Raw genomic sequence first — 21171 nt, 5'->3', positions numbered from 1 at the left:
GCGCTATACATCGCGGGTTCGAAAAACACTGAATCATTAAAACTACAAGTATGTATAAGGCAAATGGTTAGTTACTGGATTGTGTTTAGGTAGTATAATAATAGTTGTAAGTCTTTGCTGGCGTTCTAATTACACCCTGTATTTCTATTAGTCACAAAATTATAAAAGCATAGAATCATAGAATTATTCGTTTACATTTAAAAAATTATAATACATACAGTAACCCTAATCAAAATGTAGGTATACTATATTACAACAGAGGTAGGTGTTAAAATCATGTTTTAATTGGTTCACTTTTTAAATCTCCTCGGTGCACTGGGTTAACTTTACAAGTTATCTTATAAGATTCCACTATCTTTACTGAATCTCGGACTAATATAGTGGATCGAATCGTGAAGGAGTGCGCGAAACAGACAGCAGCGTCACACAACGAGGTCTGAAAGCTCAGGTACAAGCGAAAATGTGTTTTATCAGTCCTATTTCTGAGTCTCATTTCCACTCGTCCGGGTAATTCAGTTCCTTTACGGGAACAACCAACGAATTCGAATTCGTCCGTTGTTACGTCGACATTATTTTCGTCGCGAACGCACACGTGCCAGTTCTGCGGCGCTCCCGGCGTAAACTTGAAGTTCTTGGTTTCAGCATCCAAGTTTACGTTAAAATAAATTATAAGGTTTCTACACTTTCTATTGACGAATAAAATATCGTTTTTGTACAGAATTAAGTTTTCGGGCTCGACAAATGTGGGGTCTGGAAGACGAACTTTGAACTCTTGGCACACGTTTTTGGTCAGGTTGAGTATTTTTATGCAGTGGTTGTTTGTGTCAGCTATGTAGAGGGATTTCCCGTCGGAACTGATGGACAGGCCTGAAGGCTCGTTGAAATTCGCCGGGTCCGTGGTTTCGATCATAGTTGGGTACAATGTGGTCACTTTTTGTGGGCCGATGTCAACTTTTTTGATTTTATGATTGTAGCTGTCAGCGATGTATAATGTTTTGGTCGATTCGCAGTAAGCTACAGCAAGGGGGTGCTGCAGCTTTGCGTCCACGCCGACATCTCCATAGGCGAACAGATTCTGCAACCAAACAACAAAGTTTAATTTTTACTCTTCCTTAAAGATATCCATCCAGTAATACCGCTAGTAACATACTTACCAATGGGTTGCGGTCGCCGCCGCAAAGTGTCGACACTTGTCCGGTGGAAAGTGCTATTCTTCTTATGGAAGAACTCTCCGAATCCGCAATAAATATTTCTGGATTGGTACCTAAACAATAAGCTTGCTTTCATTTTCCTGTTTGTCACGAAAAGACTTTAAAAAAATTGGAATCGATCTCGGGACTTCCCAAAAATAAGCACTGTGTTTGTATACTGCCACTGACCTTGTCTGAGTGCGAGTCCGGAGGGCTGCGCGAAGGCCGCCGTGTTGGGGTAGGCGCTGTTGCGCGCCGCCTCCGCGCCCGACCCCGCGATACAAGCGCACGTGCCTGTGCCAAACAAACATAATATGTCCCATATGTTTTTTAATTAAACCCATACTCCTTTGATTTCTACACGGCGTCGTACCGGAACGCTAAATCGCTTGGCCGCACAGCTTTGCCGGTAGGGTGGTAACTAGCCACGGCCGAAGCTTATGTTGTATGTTTATGGCTAGAAAAGCTGATGGCACACCAAAAGCGCTGCAAACGCGATACATTTGTACGGGAGCAGGTAATGTACGCTCAACCGTAACAACAGAACGATGATCGTTTTGATATTATACTTTGTATTAAAGTTGAGCGATTAGTGCTAAGTCAATGTTCCTAATATTATAAATGCGAAATAGTGTCTGTCTCTGCGCTAGCTTTTCACGGCCTAACAGTTTAATGAATTTTGATAAAATTTGGTACAGAGTTAGTTTACATTCCGGGAACGGACGTAGGCTACTTTTTATCCCGGAGAAGCAGAGTTCCTGCGGAATTTCAAAATTCTTAATCCACGCGGACGAAGTCGCCGGTATCATCAGTCATCATAGTATTCAGTATAATTTATTACACTCACCTTCAGAATATGACTTATACTTCCACCATAATGTATTATCAAGGAACAGTGCCCAGATCTGATGCGATCCAGCGCAGGCTATTACAAGAACACGGCGTTTCTCATCTTTCTTCTCTTTTTCTAAAACAAATATCATTCATTCTAGTTTCATTAAAATAATTCTTATGTTTGACTATCACATTTTGACGATCGCAATCGTTGGCATAGGCTGAATCTACTGTAGTACTAAATTTTACTGCAGGTACTTGATACAACAGTTTACTTCAGCCAGCCCTCCCAATATAAATTTAATCCTTACTAATATTATAAACTAGCTATTACCCGCGGCTTCGCTCGCGTGATTCAAGGTTTTAATAATAATTGAGGTTTGTCACAATATTTTATGCAATGCCTAAGTTATTTTATCATGTGTTTTAGCATGCTATCCTGCGGAAACTATTTGTTCTTTTGAAAGGAAAAGTAGTCAATAATACTTTTTCCTCGACAATGTCTATGCAAAACAACCGGCCAAGTGCGAGTCACACTCGCGCACTAAGAGTTCCGTACTCGGCTATTTTTTCCAACATTTTGCACGATGAATCAAAAACTATTATGCATAAAAATAAATAAAAACCTGTTTTAGAATGTACAGGTAAAGCCCTTTCATATGATACCCCACTTGGTATAGTTACCTTAGTTTGAAAATTGAAACATTTTTTTTTTAAATTCGCAGTTTTCAGATTTATTCCTGTACTTGTGCTGTAAGACCTACCTACCTGCCGAATTTCATGATTCTAGGTCAACGGGAAGTACCCTATAGGTTTCTTGATAGACACGACGGAAAGACAGACAGACAGACAGACAACAAAGTGATCCTATAAGGGTTTCGTTTTTGCTTGAATCCTAAAAAAATGACGTTGTAGTGATTCGAAAAAAATCGAATCACGGAATTGTAATAAACAATTACGAACGACATCTACCGGTCGCATAATACATTACTAGGACAAAGAATTTCTGACATTGACAGACTTCAACGTCAACACTGATTAACATTCAGTGCCATCTGTCGGAGAATAGTTTACATAGACTAATCAAACAATGACAGTTTTTCTAGAACATTCTTTAAAATAAAACTACTCATACAAATTAGCGACCTCTAACGACAGATAGCTTTCCATTTAAAAATAATCTGTCAAGACTATTTAATTAATCATATACGCTAGCGACATCTGTCGATCAATAGTCTTTCATTCTGGAAACTTTCCCGACAAACTAATAACATTTCCTGTAGCCAGAACACTCGAGACTACACCTTATTTCCGCTAAATTTAATATAAATAAGCAATCCTCCTAGTTCAGGGACATTCCTGATTTCTATTACCTGCAATCACTACGCAGGAGTGAAGTGAAAGTAATAAATAAGTGTAGTGAATTCTGTGTAACCCTGGATTAAGGTTGGTAACTGTGATGTTATTAAATTATAAGTTTAGGCTAATTGTTTTGTACTCGTTTAACCTAACCCTTGCGATAGGATATTTACTAACAGAATCTGTAAACTCGTTCCATCACTTTTATATTATACGACCTGCACTTGGCTCAGACGACCCAAGGCTCATCTAAAGTTATGGAACGAGAGTTTGAGCAAATCATTTAAGATTGCCTCTCTCGATTCCAGGGTTCCTTCTACCAGGAAGCTCTAACAGTTACACTGAAGCCCTGCTATTAACCTGACTGCTACCCCACCGGCGAAGTGTCTACCAACTTCGTACCGTCTACCCAAGCCACGCTGCACACTGCTGTCGAGTAGCCTACGCACAAGCACTGAGCCGCCGCACCGCAGCGCCGCCCGAGCATCGTCGATTGTCCGACGCGTCTGCGAGCCCTCTGCGAGCCCGTGTCTGCCCCCGGCGTCTGACCAAGGCCAGTTGTCTTCCTTCGGACAGTCAGCGTGTCTTCATGCGTATGCGATTCTCAATTAACTACCCTGTGATTGTAGCGCGTTACCTACGGCCGCTCCCGACTGAGTTATCTATTAAGTTTATTTAAGTTCCACAATAATGGAGCTATCTAACCTAATTGTATTAACTACCCTGTAATAGTGCTACGTTACCATGAGCTACCTAATAGTTCATTTAGTTTCTCCAAATATGGAGCTATCTAAAAGTTTATTCAGTTTCCCCAAACGTCTAATAGTCTATTTATCTTCCACATTAGGACCCCTGTCCAAAGCACGACAGTGGCGCCCACTCTAATTTTTGTGTCTCTTATTGTGGAATAAAAAAGGTGCCTAATCACAGTTCACCCACAGGTTCGAGATCGCATAGCATTAACATACGCTGACCGTAACAAAGTGTATGGTTACGAGTATATTTTGAAATTTTGTGTAAAATTTCAGGATACACTACGTGTGTATATTTTGTACTAACTTCTATATTTTATATTTTGTGTAACACAGTTACCAACTTTTATAAGTGTTCCACTAATCACTCTTAACTTCCATTTTACTTTACACACATTCACAATGTCCTACCCAACAAAATACCTATCTCTCCTAAAGAATGCACTTGAAAATAAAGTCATAGCAGACCTAGACGGTAATAATTTAGGCACCTGGCATGTCAAAGACATAAAACTAACCAATTACAACACTCAAACTTAAGATTATGCATCATTTTCTATATAACATTACAAACCACCTACTAGGCATAATTTTAAGAAATTAGACTACATCTATCCACTAAACTCATAAACTAATTAATCGATTCATTAGCTAATCACCCTAATCTCAAATACCTATGAACGTAAATAAAGCCGCGGAAAGTGCTATCAAACAAACATGATCATTCCATGCATCTAGATTCAAAAAAAAGAAACAACAACCGATAAACAGTGTCCACGTAATGTACAGCAGTCAACTCAAGTTTAACATCACGCGATATGCATGAACTTTAAGGTTGGTTGTACACCGCGTCGCGCAATCTTACGTTCATCTAAACAAAGTAGTTAGAACCGGTACACTATACAGATACCTACACCAGTATCTAACATATACTCACCTATTACATTTAACTAGACATAACTACAAACTCAGTAAGTTATGTACATCTACCCTCAACCTAAACAACTAATGTACCAACCGCTACATAAAAATCACTACTTATTCCACAGACATACCTTGCGAAGTCCAAAAATAATATTACTATAATGCTAGATACACACTAACGTGCTGATGACCTAAAAGTCAGTACAAAATTGGCCTTCACTGACCTAAAAGGTGAATGCTACGCCTACACTAAGGCACTACTAGTACACAACTAATTGTATTTTGCTTACCTAAAAAGGTGAAATACGTCCATATCTTAATGACCTAAAAGTTAAGATATCCTTCTATAACAAGTTGTTAATCCACTATACTAAACAGTGAAAAGACAACTACACCGATTATTTTTGGACTTTGCAACAATCATAACACCTGCTAAACATGAGAGCGAGTCATGGCGAACAAACGCGATAACTCTGTACACTAGGACGCGATGAACCACTAGTATGGCCACCGCTTTATGAATGACTGAAGAATGTTCGGATTGTTCAAGATAGCGCCTGACAAAAGTGCGGAGCAAATGAACAACTTTTTATTTTAACTATGTTTTGTTTTTTTTTCTTGTTGTCATAAGAAACTGAGCTGTCAGTACTGTAATTCTTTTCTGTGCTTTAAAAAATAATTAAATTCAGTCCTGTGAATTCGAAACCAAGTTGTTTTAATATTTTGAGCCACGAAGTGTAATCATTGGTCAGCTTCGAGCCCAGATTTGCGCCAGAAATCAATAATCAAGAAGATTCGCTACAGGCGTGGCTAGTGGCGGTGGAGGTCATTTGGACAAAGAACTTTGGAAAGAATTTCAGGAGTGAATCTCGGACAAAGTCGGTATAATTTGTGCCTTAGCCCTTTTGTGTTAATAGGATGTTTGTAAATTTGTTATTTCAAAGAAAATTTTGTTCAGTTAGGTTATGTTGTACATGTTACATTGTGATAAATTGTAGTGAAAGTTGAACTTAAAACTGTTAAATTGTGACAATATTTCTGCTTAGATTAAATATATTTTAACATTCAACATTAAGTAGCATGTTTACAGCCAAATAGATATAGACTACACATTGTAATATTGCTTAAATTTACAAACTAGGTACCTACTTAACTTTAAAGATTTTTACAAACTTTTGACATTGAATTATTTTATGAATTATTTTTGTTGTTTAGGTGTCTAAGTGTAAAATAAGAACTTGTTTATATAGTTATTTAAGCGAATTCTGTATCAAATTCCAGGATTTTACAACCATCTCCCAAATATGGCAGAAAAGGCTGAAATTGTGAGAGAAATTGCTGAGTTAACTAAGAAACGAAGCAGTTATAAAGGTCGGATCACAATTTTTTCTGGCTATTTGAAATCACTGGACAGTAGCACAGCTTCACCAACTACTAAGGACATTAGTGAGTTGGAATTACGCATAGGTAAGTTGGATATGTTGTACGCTCAATACGATGAAACTCAAACACGGTTAGAGTGCATCTCAGATAACATTGACCAACAGTTGGCTGAACGTGAGGAGTTCGAATGTAGGTACTACAAGGCACTAAGCCAGGGACAAGAGATGCTGGCAAATTACAAACGGTCTCAAGTGCCGCTCCCTACTGATTATGGTTCACACTCTGGCAAACTAAACCCGGTCAAGTTACCTACCATCCAGCTTCCCAAATTTAGTGGGGCATATAATAACTGGCTGGAGTTCAGAGACACCTTTACCAGTCTCATTCACAACAATGACGACTTAGATGATGTTAATAAATTCCACTATTTAAGAACATCATTAGAGGGGTCTGCCGCTGTGGTAATTTCATCCATTGAGTTCTCATCTAGTAATTATAATGTAGCATGGAAACTTATGTGTGATCGATTCGATAATAAGCGTTTGTTGATACAAAACCATGTTGCTGCTTTATTTAATATCGAACCGGTCACACGGGAATCCGCTACTAATTTAAAGCACATTTTAGATCAATTAAATAAAAACCTCCGTGCTTTAGAATCATTAGGCGAGCCTGTTAAGCAGTGGGATACGCTTCTCATTTACATTATTACACATAAGTTGGACAGTAAAACTTATCGTGAATGGGAAGAGTACAAAGGCCGCTTGGACAGCAACAAACGTATAGAGCTACAAGACTTCCTAGATTTCGTAAGAATGCGTACGAATATACTTGATACAATTGAATTTTCGCGTCAGACGCCTCAACATAACTCAAATTATAAACTGTCAAAAGTAAAGGCTATGGTGACAACACAAACGAATGATAATAAGTCAAGTTCAAAAGACTTTTGTCCCAAATGCAGTGCCATGCATAAATTGAGTACTTGCCCTCAATTTTTAGCGTTAAGTAATGAAGAGCGCCTGCAATTATTACCTACTTTTAAGGTTTGTTTCAACTGTTTTTCGAAATCTCATTTTTCAAATAATTGTAAGAAAAATGGATGTAAAATTTGTAAAAGAAAGCACTCAGTTTTAATACATGTTACAGACAAGCAGAAGCCGGCTGTGCGTAGCGAGAGCACTGAAAGTGTCAGCGCGACTCCCTCCACCACCAATCCAAGTAATAACTTAACCTTATCAGCGAGCGTGTCGTCCGCGAGTCTTAATGTAAATAGTCGTCGCGGGGACGTTCTATTATCGACTGCGTTAGTTAAGTTATATGATTCAAATAATCGCGAACATATCGGACGCGCTGTTTTGGATTCTGGTAGCACTTCCAGCCTACTGTCAGAAAAGATGTTTCGTCAGTTAAATCTGCCTTATAATCATATCGATCAATCTGTACTGGGTATTAATAATGCATCCACGCATATTAATAAAATGTGTCGTTTACGGTTGAAGTCGTTAAATGACACATTTATGACTAATTTACATTGTTTTGTTTTGCCTTCGTTAACAGATAATGTACCGTGTCGTTCGCTCGACATTTCAAAACTCAATCTACCTACTGACGTTTGCTTAGCGGATCCTCATTTCTACGCACCGGCGTCAGTGGATTTAATATTAGGTGCTGATATTTTCTGGGACATTATAGGATCGCAAAGAATTAATTTAGGCGATGATAAACCTACTCTTTGCGAGACTAGGTTAGGGTGGATAATTTCTGGCCCGATGAATAATAGATTTTTTACATCATATCTACCTAACCCTATTCAATGTAATTACGTCAACACTAATTCAACCACTGATATACAAAATCAAGATATACAGAATCAACTTGCGCGTTTTTGGAATTTAGAAGAAGTAAATATTTCAAATTTATCTACTTATTCACCGGAACAGAAATTATGTGAGGAGCATTTTATAAAAAACACTACTCGCTTAGAAGACGGTCGTTTTTGTGTGAGAATCCCATTAAAAGAAAATCCTAGTGTTTTAGGTGATTCTTTACAACGAGCCAAGCAGTGTTTTTTGTCTTTAGAACGCAGGCTTCTTAAACAACCAAAACTTTATGAAATGTACCGCGAGTTCATGTCAGAATATCAGTCGTTGGGTCACATGTCAGAATGTGAACTTAGTTTGGATAGTAATGCACATTTTATCCCACATCATGGTGTGTTGCGTGAGAGCAGTGCAACCACAAAATTAAGGGCCGTATTTAACGCTAGTTCTTCTACCACCAGCACTAATATTAGTCTAAACAGTATTCAGATGGTAGGTCCAACGGTACAGGACGATCTTCTGTCCATTCTTCTGAGATTTAGGCAACACAAGTTCGTCATTTTAGCTGACGTGGAGAAAATGTATCGGCAGATACTTGTGCATCCTGACGATAGGTACTTACAGCGTATAATATGGCGTGACAACCCTAACCAACCACTTAAGGCATTTGAATTAAATACTGTAACGTATGGTACAGCAAGTGCGCCTTTTCTTGCTACCAGATGCCTTAAGCAGCTAGGACTTGAATGTAAGGACAATCAGATCGCTGAAATCATCCTTCATGATTTTTACGTCGATGATCTGTTGAGTGGCGGGGATGATTTGAACGTAGTGCGGAACATTCGTAGTGAAGTAACGGCTACCCTCGCCTCTGCTCGCTTGCCACTGAGAAAGTGGAAGTCTAATGAGCCTCAGTTAGTTTCAGAGTCCACTGAGTCCACGCATGATTTAAATGTAGGCGGTAATGAGCCAAGCAAAACATTAGGTTTAGGATGGCAACCTGAATCTGATGAGTTGCATTTTCCGATCGGTACTTCGATCGCAGTGAAGGGAAACTCAAAACGTGATATCCTTTCTGTAATTTCCCAGATATTCGATCCATTAGGGCTGGTCTCTCCGGTTGTTATTAAATTAAAAATAATACTGCAAAGCTTGTGGTTACAAAATTTATCGTGGGATGATCCATTGACGCCGGAGATTCAAGAAGCTTGGTGCGAAGCAATTAAAAACCTGCATGTTTTGAATAATCTACGTGTACCACGCCGCGTGTTAATAGATTCGTTCATGCGAGTAGAATTTCACGTATTTTCCGACGCTTCGGAAAGAGCTTACGGTGCGTGTCTTTACGTCCGTAGCATTGATAGTAGTGGCAGAATCTTAGTACGATTATTACTTGCTAAGAGTAGGGTGGCACCCATTAAAGCCACAACTATCCCTAGGCTTGAGCTTTGCGGGGCTCAGGTTGCAGCTAAGCTGTATGAAAAGGTTATCAGCTCGCTAAGAGTCAAAGCAGCGTGTACCGTTTTTTGGACCGACTCCACTATTGTATTAGGTTGGCTTAAGATGTTGCCAAGTAAGTTACACACATTTGTTCGTAATCGCGTCGGAGATATTTTAGAAAAGACCGGTGATTGCGTATGGCGACACGTTCCTACTGAGGAAAACCCAGCGGATTATGTGTCACGTGGAGTTAGTGTTGACACTATTCAGTCTCTCGATATGTGGTGGTCAGGGCCAACTTTTTTGAAGGAGCCTAATAGCTATTGGCCTTCTACGTCAGTACGTTCCGATTCGTTACCCGAAACGCGTACTGAATTGTCATGTTTAGTTAAGACGGAAAATCCATCCGAATTTATTGAATTTGATCGTTTTTCTAATTTCAATAGGCTTAGACGTGCAGTAGCGTATATGCTACGTTTTGTTGAAGCATGTAGAGGACGACGCGCTACAACCAATTTTCTCACTGAAACTGAATTAAATAATTCATTAAACGTCATTATTCGCACATCTCAGAAGGAATCCTTTACCGAGTATGATCTTTTATTGAATAAGAAAAACTTGCTTGCGAAGAGTGCTTTATTAAAATTCAACGTGTTTTTAGATGAGAATAATTTAATGCGAGTTGGCGGTCGTATCAGAAACTCAGATTTTTCGTATGATAAAAAACATCCTTTAATTTTACAGTCCACTCATCGATTTACTCAGTTATTATTTAAATACGAACATACGAAGCTCATGCACGCTGGACCACAATTATTATTGGCATCGATCAGAGAGGTTTACTGGCCAATCGGTGGCCGTAATTTAGCAAAATCTACTTATCGTCGTTGCATTAGATGCACGCGAATGAAAGGAAGTGTTGTAGCTCCTATTATGGGTGATTTACCGCGACGGCGTCTTACTCCCGGTGGTTACCCCTTTGAAACCGTTGGCGTTGACTATGCGGGCCCTATATCTTCCGCAAGTCGTCAAGGACGTGGTTGTCGTGTTGTGAAGGTGTACATCGCCATTTTTATATGTTTCACTACAAAGGCCATTCATTTGGAATTGGTGGGAGACTTGACAAGTAATAGCTACATTCTAACTCTCCGCCGATTAGTGGCTCGTCGAGGAAAACCACGCCATCTGTATTCTGATAACGGAAGTTCATTTGTTGGAGCGTACAACAGTCTAACTAAGTTTTTGCAACAAAATTCTGACTCACTGTCCAGTGAGCTTTCAAATGAAGGAATAAATTTCCACTTTATTCCGGGGTATTCTCCACATTTTGGCGGTATTTGGGAGGCGGGGGTAAAATCCACAAAATTTCATTTATTGCGAGTGCTAGGCAATTGTCATTTAACTTTCGAAGAATTGTATACGACTTTAACACAAATTGAGGCAATTTTAAATTCGCGACCACTCACTCCTTTGTCTTCGCATCCAGAAGATTTGACCCCACTGACCCCCGGCCATTTTTTAATTGGACGTCCACTCACAGCGATTCCGACTGAAGATTACCAAGACGGCAAAGCGGACACACATCTTACGAGATACCAACGGATTGAGCAACTCCGGCAGCATTTCTGGGCACGATGGAGCAAGGAGTACGTTTCGGAACTGCAGAAACGTACAAAATGGCAGACACCATACCACTCATTGGAACTCAATTCGTTGGTCCTTCTGAAGGAGGAGAACCTGCCTCCGTTAAGGTGGAAACTGGGTCGAATTGTGGCACTTTTTCCCGGCCCAGATCAAGTCGCACGAGTGGCTGACGTGAAAACCGCCAGTGGGATCGTAAGAAGATCGTTTACTCGGATTTGTCCGTTACCAATTAGTGATGTAAATTAAAGTGGTTGACGGCGCAGCCCTCAACGCCCGGGGGCATGTTCAAGATAGCGCCTGACAAAAGTGCGGAGCAAATGAACAACTTTTTATTTTAACTATTTTTTGTTTTTCTTCTTGTTGTCATAAAGTTAAGCTGTCAGTACTCAGTACAATAATTCTTTTCTGTGCTTTAAAAAATAATTAAATCAGTCCAGTGAATTCGAAACCAAGTTGTTTTAATATTTTGAGCCACGAAGTACAATCACGGATAGTACGAAAGATGAAGCATGACAAGGTTAACTCGAACTTTAGCGATATTTAGAGGTAGTGTAGAAGGATTTTATTAGATAAAATCCTAACCTAAAAAGGGGAATATGTAGTGATTCGAAAAAAATCGAATCACGGAATTGTAATAAACAATTACGAACGACATCTACCGGTCGCATAATACATTACTAGGACAAAGAATTTCTGACATTGACAGACTTCAACGTCAACACTGATTAACATTCAGTGCCATCTGTCGGAGAATAGTTTACATAGACTAATCAAACAATGACAGTTTTTCTAGAACATTCTTTAAAATAAAACTACTCATACAAATTAGCGACCTCTAACGACAGATAGCTTTCCATTTAAAAATAATCTGTCAAGACTATTTAATTAATCATATACGCTAGCGACATCTGTCGATCAATAGTCTTTCATTCTGGAAACTTTCCCGACAAACTAATAACATTTCCTGTAGCCAGAACACTCGAGACTACACCTTATTTCCGCTAAATTTAATATAAATAAGCAATCCTCCTAGTTCAGGGACATTCCTGATTTCTATTACCTGCAATCACTACGCAGGAGTGAAGTGAAAGTAATAAATAAGTGTAGTGAATTCTGTGTAACCCTGGATTAAGGTTGGTAACTGTGATGTTATTAAATTATAAGTTTAGGCTAATTGTTTTGTACTCGTTTAACCTAACCCTTGCGATAGGATATTTACTAACAGAATCTGTAAACTCGTTCCATCACTTTTATATTATACGACCTGCACTTGGCTCAGACGACCCAAGGCTCATCTAAAGTTATGGAACGAGAGTTTGAGCAAATCATTTAAGATTGCCTCTCTCGATTCCAGGGTTCCTTCTACCAGGAAGCTCTAACAGTTACACTGAAGCCCTGCTATTAACCTGACTGCTACCCCACCGGCGAAGTGTCTACCAACTTCGTACCGTCTACCCAAGCCACGCTGCACACTGCTGTCGAGTAGCCTACGCACAAGCACTGAGCCGCCGCACCGCAGCGCCGCCCGAGCATCGTCGATTGTCCGACGCGTCTGCGAGCCCTCTGCGAGCCCGTGTCTGCCCCCGGCGTCTGACCAAGGCCAGTTGTCTTCCTTCGGACAGTCAGCGTGTCTTCATGCGTATGCGATTCTCAATTAACTACCCTGTGATTGTAGCGCGTTACCTACGGCCGCTCCCGACTGAGTTATCTATTAAGTTTATTTAGTTCCACAATAAGACACAACCTATTTGTAAGATTGTTTGACTATAATTATAAGTATCAATCCGTCTTCGCGTTTTACTAAATTCCTACCTGTCGCACGAAGCGCGACAACGTCAATTCATTGCTCTGTTGTGGCGTTATTGTACGACAAATGCGTGAAAAATAGTATGCTATTCCGCGGGAAGTGTCCATATTTTTCGGGAGAAAAAGTCTCATTTATTAGGTACTTATTAGGTTCTCAGCTAGGTATGTGTCTTTGCAAAAAAAAAGCGTCAATCCGTAGCTCTGTTGCGGCGTTATTGTACGACAAATGCGTGAAAAATAGTATGCTATCCCGCGGGAAGTGTTTGTTTATTAACCGACTTCCAAAAAAGGAGGAGGTTTTCAATTCGTCGGTTTTTTTTTTTTTTTTTTTTTTTTTTTTTTTTATGTATGTTCCCCGATTACTCAAAGACCCCTGGACCGATTTGGAATTTTTTTTTTTTTGTTTGAAAGGGTATACTGTGCAGGTGGTCCCATATAAATTTGGTGAAGATCTGATGAATATCTTCGGAGATCTTCGGAGATGGAGAACAGAACTCCTCAATAGATAGGAGCAAATTGCTCGCGATCAGTGTAATAGCTTAGTAAACAGTAGGGTATTAACTGGGCATAGCATATTATAGTACAGTGGGCCACTAAAAATTGTGAAATAAAAAAATTTCAAAAGAAAAATAAAACCGACTTCAAAAACCACAAACACTAAAAAGTAAAAAATAACTTTTATTAAGCTACACGTGTAATGTACCTAGGTATGAAGTCGGGCGAGCTTCACTCTTGGATTTCTAATTTTGTTTTAATATGCTCGCTCGACTTCATACCTAGGTACATTACACGTGTAGCTAAATAAAAGTTATTTTTTACTTTTTAGTGTTTGTGGTTTTTGAAGTCGGTTTTATTTTTCTTTTGTTTTGGAAAAAAAGTAGTCTGTATCACTTGTTATGTCTTCAATTATGTCTGTGCAAAAAATGCCGTCAAACCGTAGCTCTGTTGCGGCGTTATTGAACGACAAATGCGTGAAACATAGCGTGCTATCCCGGGGGAACTGTTTGTTTTTCCGGGATAAAAAGTAGCCTATGTCCTTTCCCGGAAAATATCCTAAGTTGGAACCAAATTTCATTAAAATCGGTTCAGCGGTTGAGCCGTGAAAGCGTAGCAGACAGACAGACAGACAGACAGACAGACAGACAGACACACTTTCGCATTTATAATATTAGTATGGATGAGAAAGTGTGTCTGTCTGTCTGTCTGTCTGCTACGTTTTCACGGCCCAACCACTGAACCGATTTTAAGGAAATTTGGTGCAGACTTGGGACACATCCCGAGGAAGGACATAGGCTACTTTTTATCCCGGAAAATTCAAGAGTTCCTACGGGATTTAAAAAAAAAACAAAAACCACGCGGGCGAAGCTGCGGGCATCCTCTAGTAATAAATAAAATGTAGTGTTTTAGAAGGCTGCCAACGGGACCCTGTCCGTCCATCTGTCCAACTGCCTGTCAGCGGTCTGTATCTCGTAAACCATAATAGGTATAGAGCTGAAATCTTCACAGAATGTGTATTTCTACTATCACTATAACAAGTAATACATATTTCAAAATGGCCGCCATAAAAATTAAAAAATAAATTTAAGTGTTATTTCTAGTACAATGGTACGGAACCCTTTGTGTGCGAGTCTGGCTCGCATTTGACTGATTTTTTACCTTTCTCATCGAGTTTGACGTTGTCCTCTTTGTCCGGCGCGGCTTGTCCGTGTGGCGGCGGCGGCGGCGGCGGCGAGAGCGGTCGAACGGACATATCCAGGTCGGGAGTCGTGTATTATAGCAGTATGTCCCACGGCGACGATAAGGCTTGCAGACCTAGACACTTGCCGCCTAAAAATGATTTTTGCTTGTTCACATGGGTGCATACCTTATGTATGAATGCCTTGATTCATTTATAAACCTTACACGAATCGCGGCCGTGAAATTTGCCTCATTTTTTTTTTCGTCTGGCTTTACTCAGATTAGCCAATGTCAAGTTTGTATTTATTTTCAAGTTAGTGAAACTATACAAGTATGGACTCCGTCTGCGCCGGCACCCGCCGACATACGCGTGGCGCCCCTTTAGAGCGCTTCCCACTCAGTTCCACCACCAAAAAACACCAACTAACACAAAATCCAACCACTCTTAACAAAAACAACACTCTAAAAAGGCACAACACGCGCGCCAGCAAACGCCAACACAGACGAAGTCCGCCTCATTATTTAAGCTGAACTAAATAGACATGCCTAAATCCTATCTATCCTTTTCTGCATTTCTGCTGGGAGTATTATGAATTGTGGTGGTATAAGAAAAAGTTATTGATAAAATGATCATTTTGACTACTTTTAGTTGCACCCTGTATCCTGTGCTTTTTCTAATAGAAATAAAATGGAATGCGTAATTTTCTTTAACAACAATTTTATAAGAAGTTACCATGATCGCCCACCGCAGCCTGTTCCCCCGTGCCAACTAAAACTTCAACGCTTCCTTCGTCGAGATGTATGGCTCTCAAGGCATGGTTGTTGGTGTCACACACCACTAGCACTGTACTTGTCAACCAGCAGATACCTTGCGGCGAATTGAATTGCGCCTCGTTTACTTCTGCAATAGAAATAGCCTTTTATCTGGTGTCATATTATAATTGGCATTCATTCAAAAAAGCCGTGAGGTGTCGTGGGGGCACTCGACAGAAGCGTAAGAGTACTGTTCTCTGTCTCGCTCACTCATATGGGCAACAATACACGCTGCCCAACCAATGAGATGCGTTTCATCGCCGCATTCGTTACCTTGTTACGCTTTTTTCCATTACAAGCGTCCGTTAAGATTCAAGCAACAAGCTTAGAGCAACCGCCGAGATTTTTGCTGGTTCATCTCGGTAGGAAAGGCATTTGGAACCAGTGGTAGATGCTTCTGACGATTCAAAAGAACTTCTTAGCAAACACTTAACTACTAACGGTGATAAAATGCACTTTGTTGGCTGGGCTATGCGTATTGCTGCCCTTACTTAGTACGCAAGTACAAGATTGTATATACAGCGTGTAAGAAGCTTCACTTCTGTTGGAAGGGTAAACTTACTGCCATCTTTAAATCCAGGTTCGGTGCCGCCGATGATACGCAGAACGATCCCAGAGCAATCCGTCAGCAGCACGCGATGGTGGCCCGTGTCCGATATAGCCAGAAACGGCTCCTCGCCGCGACCTCGGTAGAATGGGTTCAATGCCAACTACAAATTTAAATATTTTAAATTTTTTATGTTAGTGTTTTACCCACACTCAAGGAAACTAGCTGATACCCGCGACTTCGTTCGCGTGGATGTAGGTTTTTTAAAATTCCCGTGGGAACACTTTGATTTTCCGGGATAAAAAGTAGCCTATGTGCTAATCCAGGGTATAATCTATCTCCATTCTTTTCAGCCCAATCCGTCCAGTAGTTTTTGCGTGAAGGAGTAACAAACATACACACACACACACACACACACATACAAACTTTCTCCTTTATAATATTAGTGCGATGAAAAATTGCGGCAACGGCAGGATTCAAACCTGCATCTTCTGGAAATCGTGCCCGATGCCTGGACCATTCGGCCACAGTCCGCTTCGCTACCGGAAAAATTGTTCACAAAAATGTTTGGATTAAAATCTATAGACCGCACGTCTTATACTTTGCTTAGACTTAGGTAAGTTTCAGTTAAGGGGCATGAGACCGGCTTACCCGCGAAATTCAAATTTAATTTGGTTTTTCGAAATTTGTAAACTAATACGACAACGTAGGCTTATGGCATTCTGATTCCGACAGTGGCAGTATCATCCTCACAGGTTTATATAAAAATCTTTACTTGAAAAGGTCCAGTTTAAGAAATTAATTAAAGTATCGACTATTCTCACAAATTAGTGTTTATGCCAGCGGTATAACAATGTCTCGTTTTAACAGAGTCTTAGGTCTGAGCAAGGTTAAAGTGCGCTCTATAAGCTCTCAGCCTTAATGTCACTAAATACGTTTTGTTTGTTTTGAGCTGATATAAATAATTATTAAATACATATAAAAAAAAGCGGAACCAGCAGAAACAGGCAATATCCTTAAAGTGTACGTAAAACACTAACATAAAAAAATTATAAATAGTCATTTTCATTACAAAAATTTAAGCAATAGTATAATGGATAGAATTTAATATGATGTTCTTAAAGATTCACTTAAGATTCTTCTTAAGTGTTGATTCTTTAAGATTTACTTTTAATAATACTAGTGATGTCCACGATTTCGTCTGCATGGATTTAGCTTTTAAAAAATCCTGTGGAGATTATGATTTTTCTGGGTAAAAAGTATTCTACGTCCATCTCCAATTTATAAACTATTCCTAACTAAACTTATTACAATTTAAATAATCTTTCAAAACAGTACGTATGAAACCAATTGAAAAGTATGCTGACTTAAATGGCAACTCTAATTCCAAATTAAAACAACACAAACCTTACTAGGGAAATAAAGTAGGTCTTTATCTTTAGCTTTCACATGTGTGTTGAGTGAGATGGGCAGCGGTGTAAGAGAGATGCGCGACACAAAGTAACGCATCGTCGCTCCAACGTACAAGATTAACTCGTCTTTATGCCCCTCGCCAGTTATTACGAACAGTGGCTTGTTTCCTGGACCTGAAAGTTATAGAAGACTAGATACATATTAGTCTGCGTGTTGGCGCCTAAGTTAAACAAATTCTGATACATTCTGTACATATTATGTGACTACTTACATACATATTTTCTTTAATTACTAAAATATTGCGATTTTAATCATCTTTATCTTAGTTTAAAATATTTGGTAATTGTCATTTGGCGTAAACAATTGATCGGTTGGCGATCCGGATAATTGCGAATCCAAATGACTGAGGTCCAGATAATCGAGTCTCTATGCTGTATGTGGATTGTCATCATCATGATTGACCCATTGTCAGCTCTGAGCACAGGTGTCAGTAGGGGTTGGCCTTATCTGCCAATCTATTTATTGGCAGACTGAAACCTGGATTGTACTGGACTAGACCTCGATTGTAATTGGTGGAAAAGATATTGTACCTAATATGAGTAGAGTAGGCCAACATCTAATTCTTAGTGCCTCCCACATAGCACTGTCAGCATCATTGACCACGGGGTGGTGTATACCATACCTCTGCACAGCAGACAGTATATTACCAGAATTTTTTTCATTGTTGTATTTGGCACAGTGGACACCAATCTACAACAAAATAAGTTTTAGATATTTGGATTTGAAGAATCGTTTGACTACAAAAATAATGTATAAGTAATGTGGAGAATATTTCTTTGTGCCATTAACTTGTTTTACAGAAGTTGTATTAAAAAAAACAAGCACACCCTAAGTACATGTAATAATAATTATTTTAATATATTATCACTGTTTTTTAAAGTAAATATGAAAGGGTATCTGTTGGTAGCTTAGGCCTGACTGCACCAGAGGTATAATATTTTTCACTGCAAAACTGTATAAATTTCGCAAGCTCAATGACAGCTTTCTCTGGTGCTACAAATGTGACCTGCTTGCTCACTTGCTTTTTGCTTGCTATTTGTACATAAAAAAAGCTTGCATCCTAATGGCATTAAACTCAAGATTGCTGTTCTGTTTTTCTGTTCCTTTCGCTTAAAGATAAAGTGAAATAACATACCACAACCAGTCCACCATCAGATTTATGTATCTTCTCTAAATGAGCCAAGTCCGAAAGAATATGATAACAGTTAATACAGCAGTATGTCCAAAAGTCCAACACCACAACTTTTTCAAAGCACTGCTGAACCAAAAAATAGGCTCAGAGACATTCACCCATTCCAAATCTATAAAAAGAAAATGTTATACTTTTAACAGACTTCAAAATTAGGAGGAGGTTCTTTTTTTCTGGTTTCTTGCTGGTTATTCTTGGTAGGAATGACATTCTGAACCAGTAGATGCATTTGATGAGTAAAAAGTAGTTTGTAAAAGTTTAATTGAAAAATCTGTCTAACCGTATGGCCCAGGAACGGAAATTTGGAACTCTGAAACTAGTCAATCATACTCTGATGGGGATTTGGCTGGCTTATACAAAATTTTTATACTTCAAGAGTAACTTATCAATAGTTTTATAAAAGATGAAAATATAGAAGAAAACTTGCATTTCTCAGGAGATATATGCTTTTACATGTTTAGTCCCAATAATGGGACTGGGTGTCAGTAGTGTCCCAATACTGACCCTTGCCCAGTATTGGGACACTAATAGAATGTTGTATTGTACTTATATCTAATTGTATTGAAGTGTTAGGAAAATAGTACTTTTTTTAAAGTCTTCTACTGGCGGAACCACTGCCCAAACTGTCTTTATATGATTTGTGTTCGCGTCAAATTAAAGGAACGACAGTGGCAACACCGTGTACTGCGTAGACACAGAAAAGTGACAATTGTGATTTATATTATAACCTTTAAAAATCTAAAACCCAAAAGTAAAAGTAGCTATGTATTGTAAAAAAGGAATAAATTTTATTGTATTGATCAATTGGCTTCCAAGGAGTTTTAATTAACATTTTGGCGACCTATGACACGGACCTCTTAAAGCAAAAGGAAGTATAACACTGATTTGGGCCAACACGCCGGTCGAACTTATTGCGTCGCAGATTGATGACATCGCAGTATCGGGCCCAAGAAGCTTCTATACAACAATACAATACAACAGACACGAGGATTAAGAAGAAAGGTTACGAGTTCACCGTCTCCGGGCAAGCAGCAGCATCGTGGACGAGCAATCTACAGAATCTTAGCGACGAGTTCTCGCCGGTCAGCAAACAGCGCCGCAGCGTTCGAGTCCAATCAATCAGCTAAGTGTCCCTGCCTTTCCCGCTAGATCTCTTTCTTAACGTGTCCTATTTATTCCAGCAAAACCTAGACTACTTTTACTCTGTGTTGGCACGGGGGACAGCTCTAAATAGGTCAAAGTGGAGTACCTACATATGTAGGTAATAGCCAAAATCAAATCATTCATTCAAAATAGGCATTATTCAGCATTATTTATGAACTTATAAAGTATTATTGTACACTTTTGATTATACAGGCCCACAGTATATACAGAACTTTTATGTAAAGCTTCTTACTGCTAGTATTTACACAAAATTATATCAATTTCAGGTGTTGTAAGGCTGACTTGATACTTACTGTTCGATACCACTGCTCAACGGGCTCAGGCAGCATTAGCTGAGGCGATAAACAGACCAGGTTTTATACAAGGACTGGCGTAAGCAATACTTATTGTTCTATTTGTGATAAATTAGAGTCGATATTCCTATAGTTGAGATTTAATTAATTTAGTTTGTTACATTATAAGTTGCATTGCCGTTGATCAACTTATAATTATAGAATCATGGCCGATGCCAAATTAAGAGAACTTATAGTGAAACGCAGTTCGGTAAAGGGACGTTTAACTAAATTTAAGAATTTTCTAACTCACCATGAGTCTTTAAAGTCAGTAGACGAGGTAGAACAAACCAGATTGAATATTCAACTAGGAAAAATTGAAAGTCTATCCAACATATTTGAAGAAATACAAAGTCAGATAGAAGTTTTGAACGCCACAGAATTAAGTCAGGAGCTCGAAGAGCGCGACTTCATTGAGCTTGAATTTGCTGGCTTGATTGCCACAGCTCAGCTATTCCAGAGTAAGCACAATCAAGCTAGCAATTCAAACGTGGAAGTCAACAGTTCCTCTCATTGTTGCCACGAGCAGCCGGGTATAGGCTTCAAGCCCCCTACCTTACAGATAGCAAAGTTTGATGGGAATTACAGTAAGTGGCTTGAGTTCCGTGACCTATATTGCTCTCTTGTCCACGACAACAAGCGCATACCTACTCCCATCAAGTTTTGCTATCTTAACTCCTATTTGGAAGGTGAGGCCTCACGTGTAATAAGTAATCTTGAAGTCACAGAGGCCAATTATGATAAGGCATGGGACTTGCTGCGCGACCGCTATGATAACAAGCGTTTATTAATCAAAAGTCACTTAAACTCTTTGTTAAGCT

The 21171-nt window shown here is 39.3% G+C and overlaps 1 protein-coding gene and 1 pseudogene across 1 annotated transcript; one reads left to right on the top strand and one right to left on the bottom strand.

Annotated features, from left to right (window-relative positions):
* Positions 1–181: 181 nt before the first annotated feature.
* LOC123879850 lies at positions 182–19508 on the bottom strand (annotated as a pseudogene).
* On the top strand, positions 5703–11828 carry LOC123879981. The gene is made up of 2 exons (XM_045927831.1): positions 5703–6526; positions 7592–11828. The coding sequence occupies exons 1-2, from the start codon at positions 6364–6366 to the stop codon at positions 11593–11595; spliced, it is 4167 nt and encodes a 1388-aa protein (XP_045783787.1). The 5' UTR covers positions 5703–6363; the 3' UTR covers positions 11596–11828.
* Positions 19509–21171: the final 1663 nt, after the last annotated feature.

The sequence above is a fragment of the Maniola jurtina genome, chromosome W, assembly GCF_905333055.1.
Source record: "Maniola jurtina chromosome W, ilManJurt1.1, whole genome shotgun sequence".
Lineage (NCBI taxonomy): Eukaryota > Metazoa > Arthropoda > Insecta > Lepidoptera > Nymphalidae > Maniola > Maniola jurtina.
This window is presented reverse-complemented; position numbering and strand designations above follow the sequence as displayed.

Excerpts from the sequence above, each read along its gene's own strand:
- LOC123879981 (XM_045927831.1), top strand. The coding sequence starts at position 6,364 with ATGGCAGAAAAGGCTGAAATTGTGAGAGAAATTGCTGAGTTAACTAAG. Across the intron at positions 6,527-7,591 it reads TGAGTTGGAATTACGCATAG|ACAAGCAGAAGCCGGCTGTG; the intron begins GTAAGTTGGATA and ends TACATGTTACAG.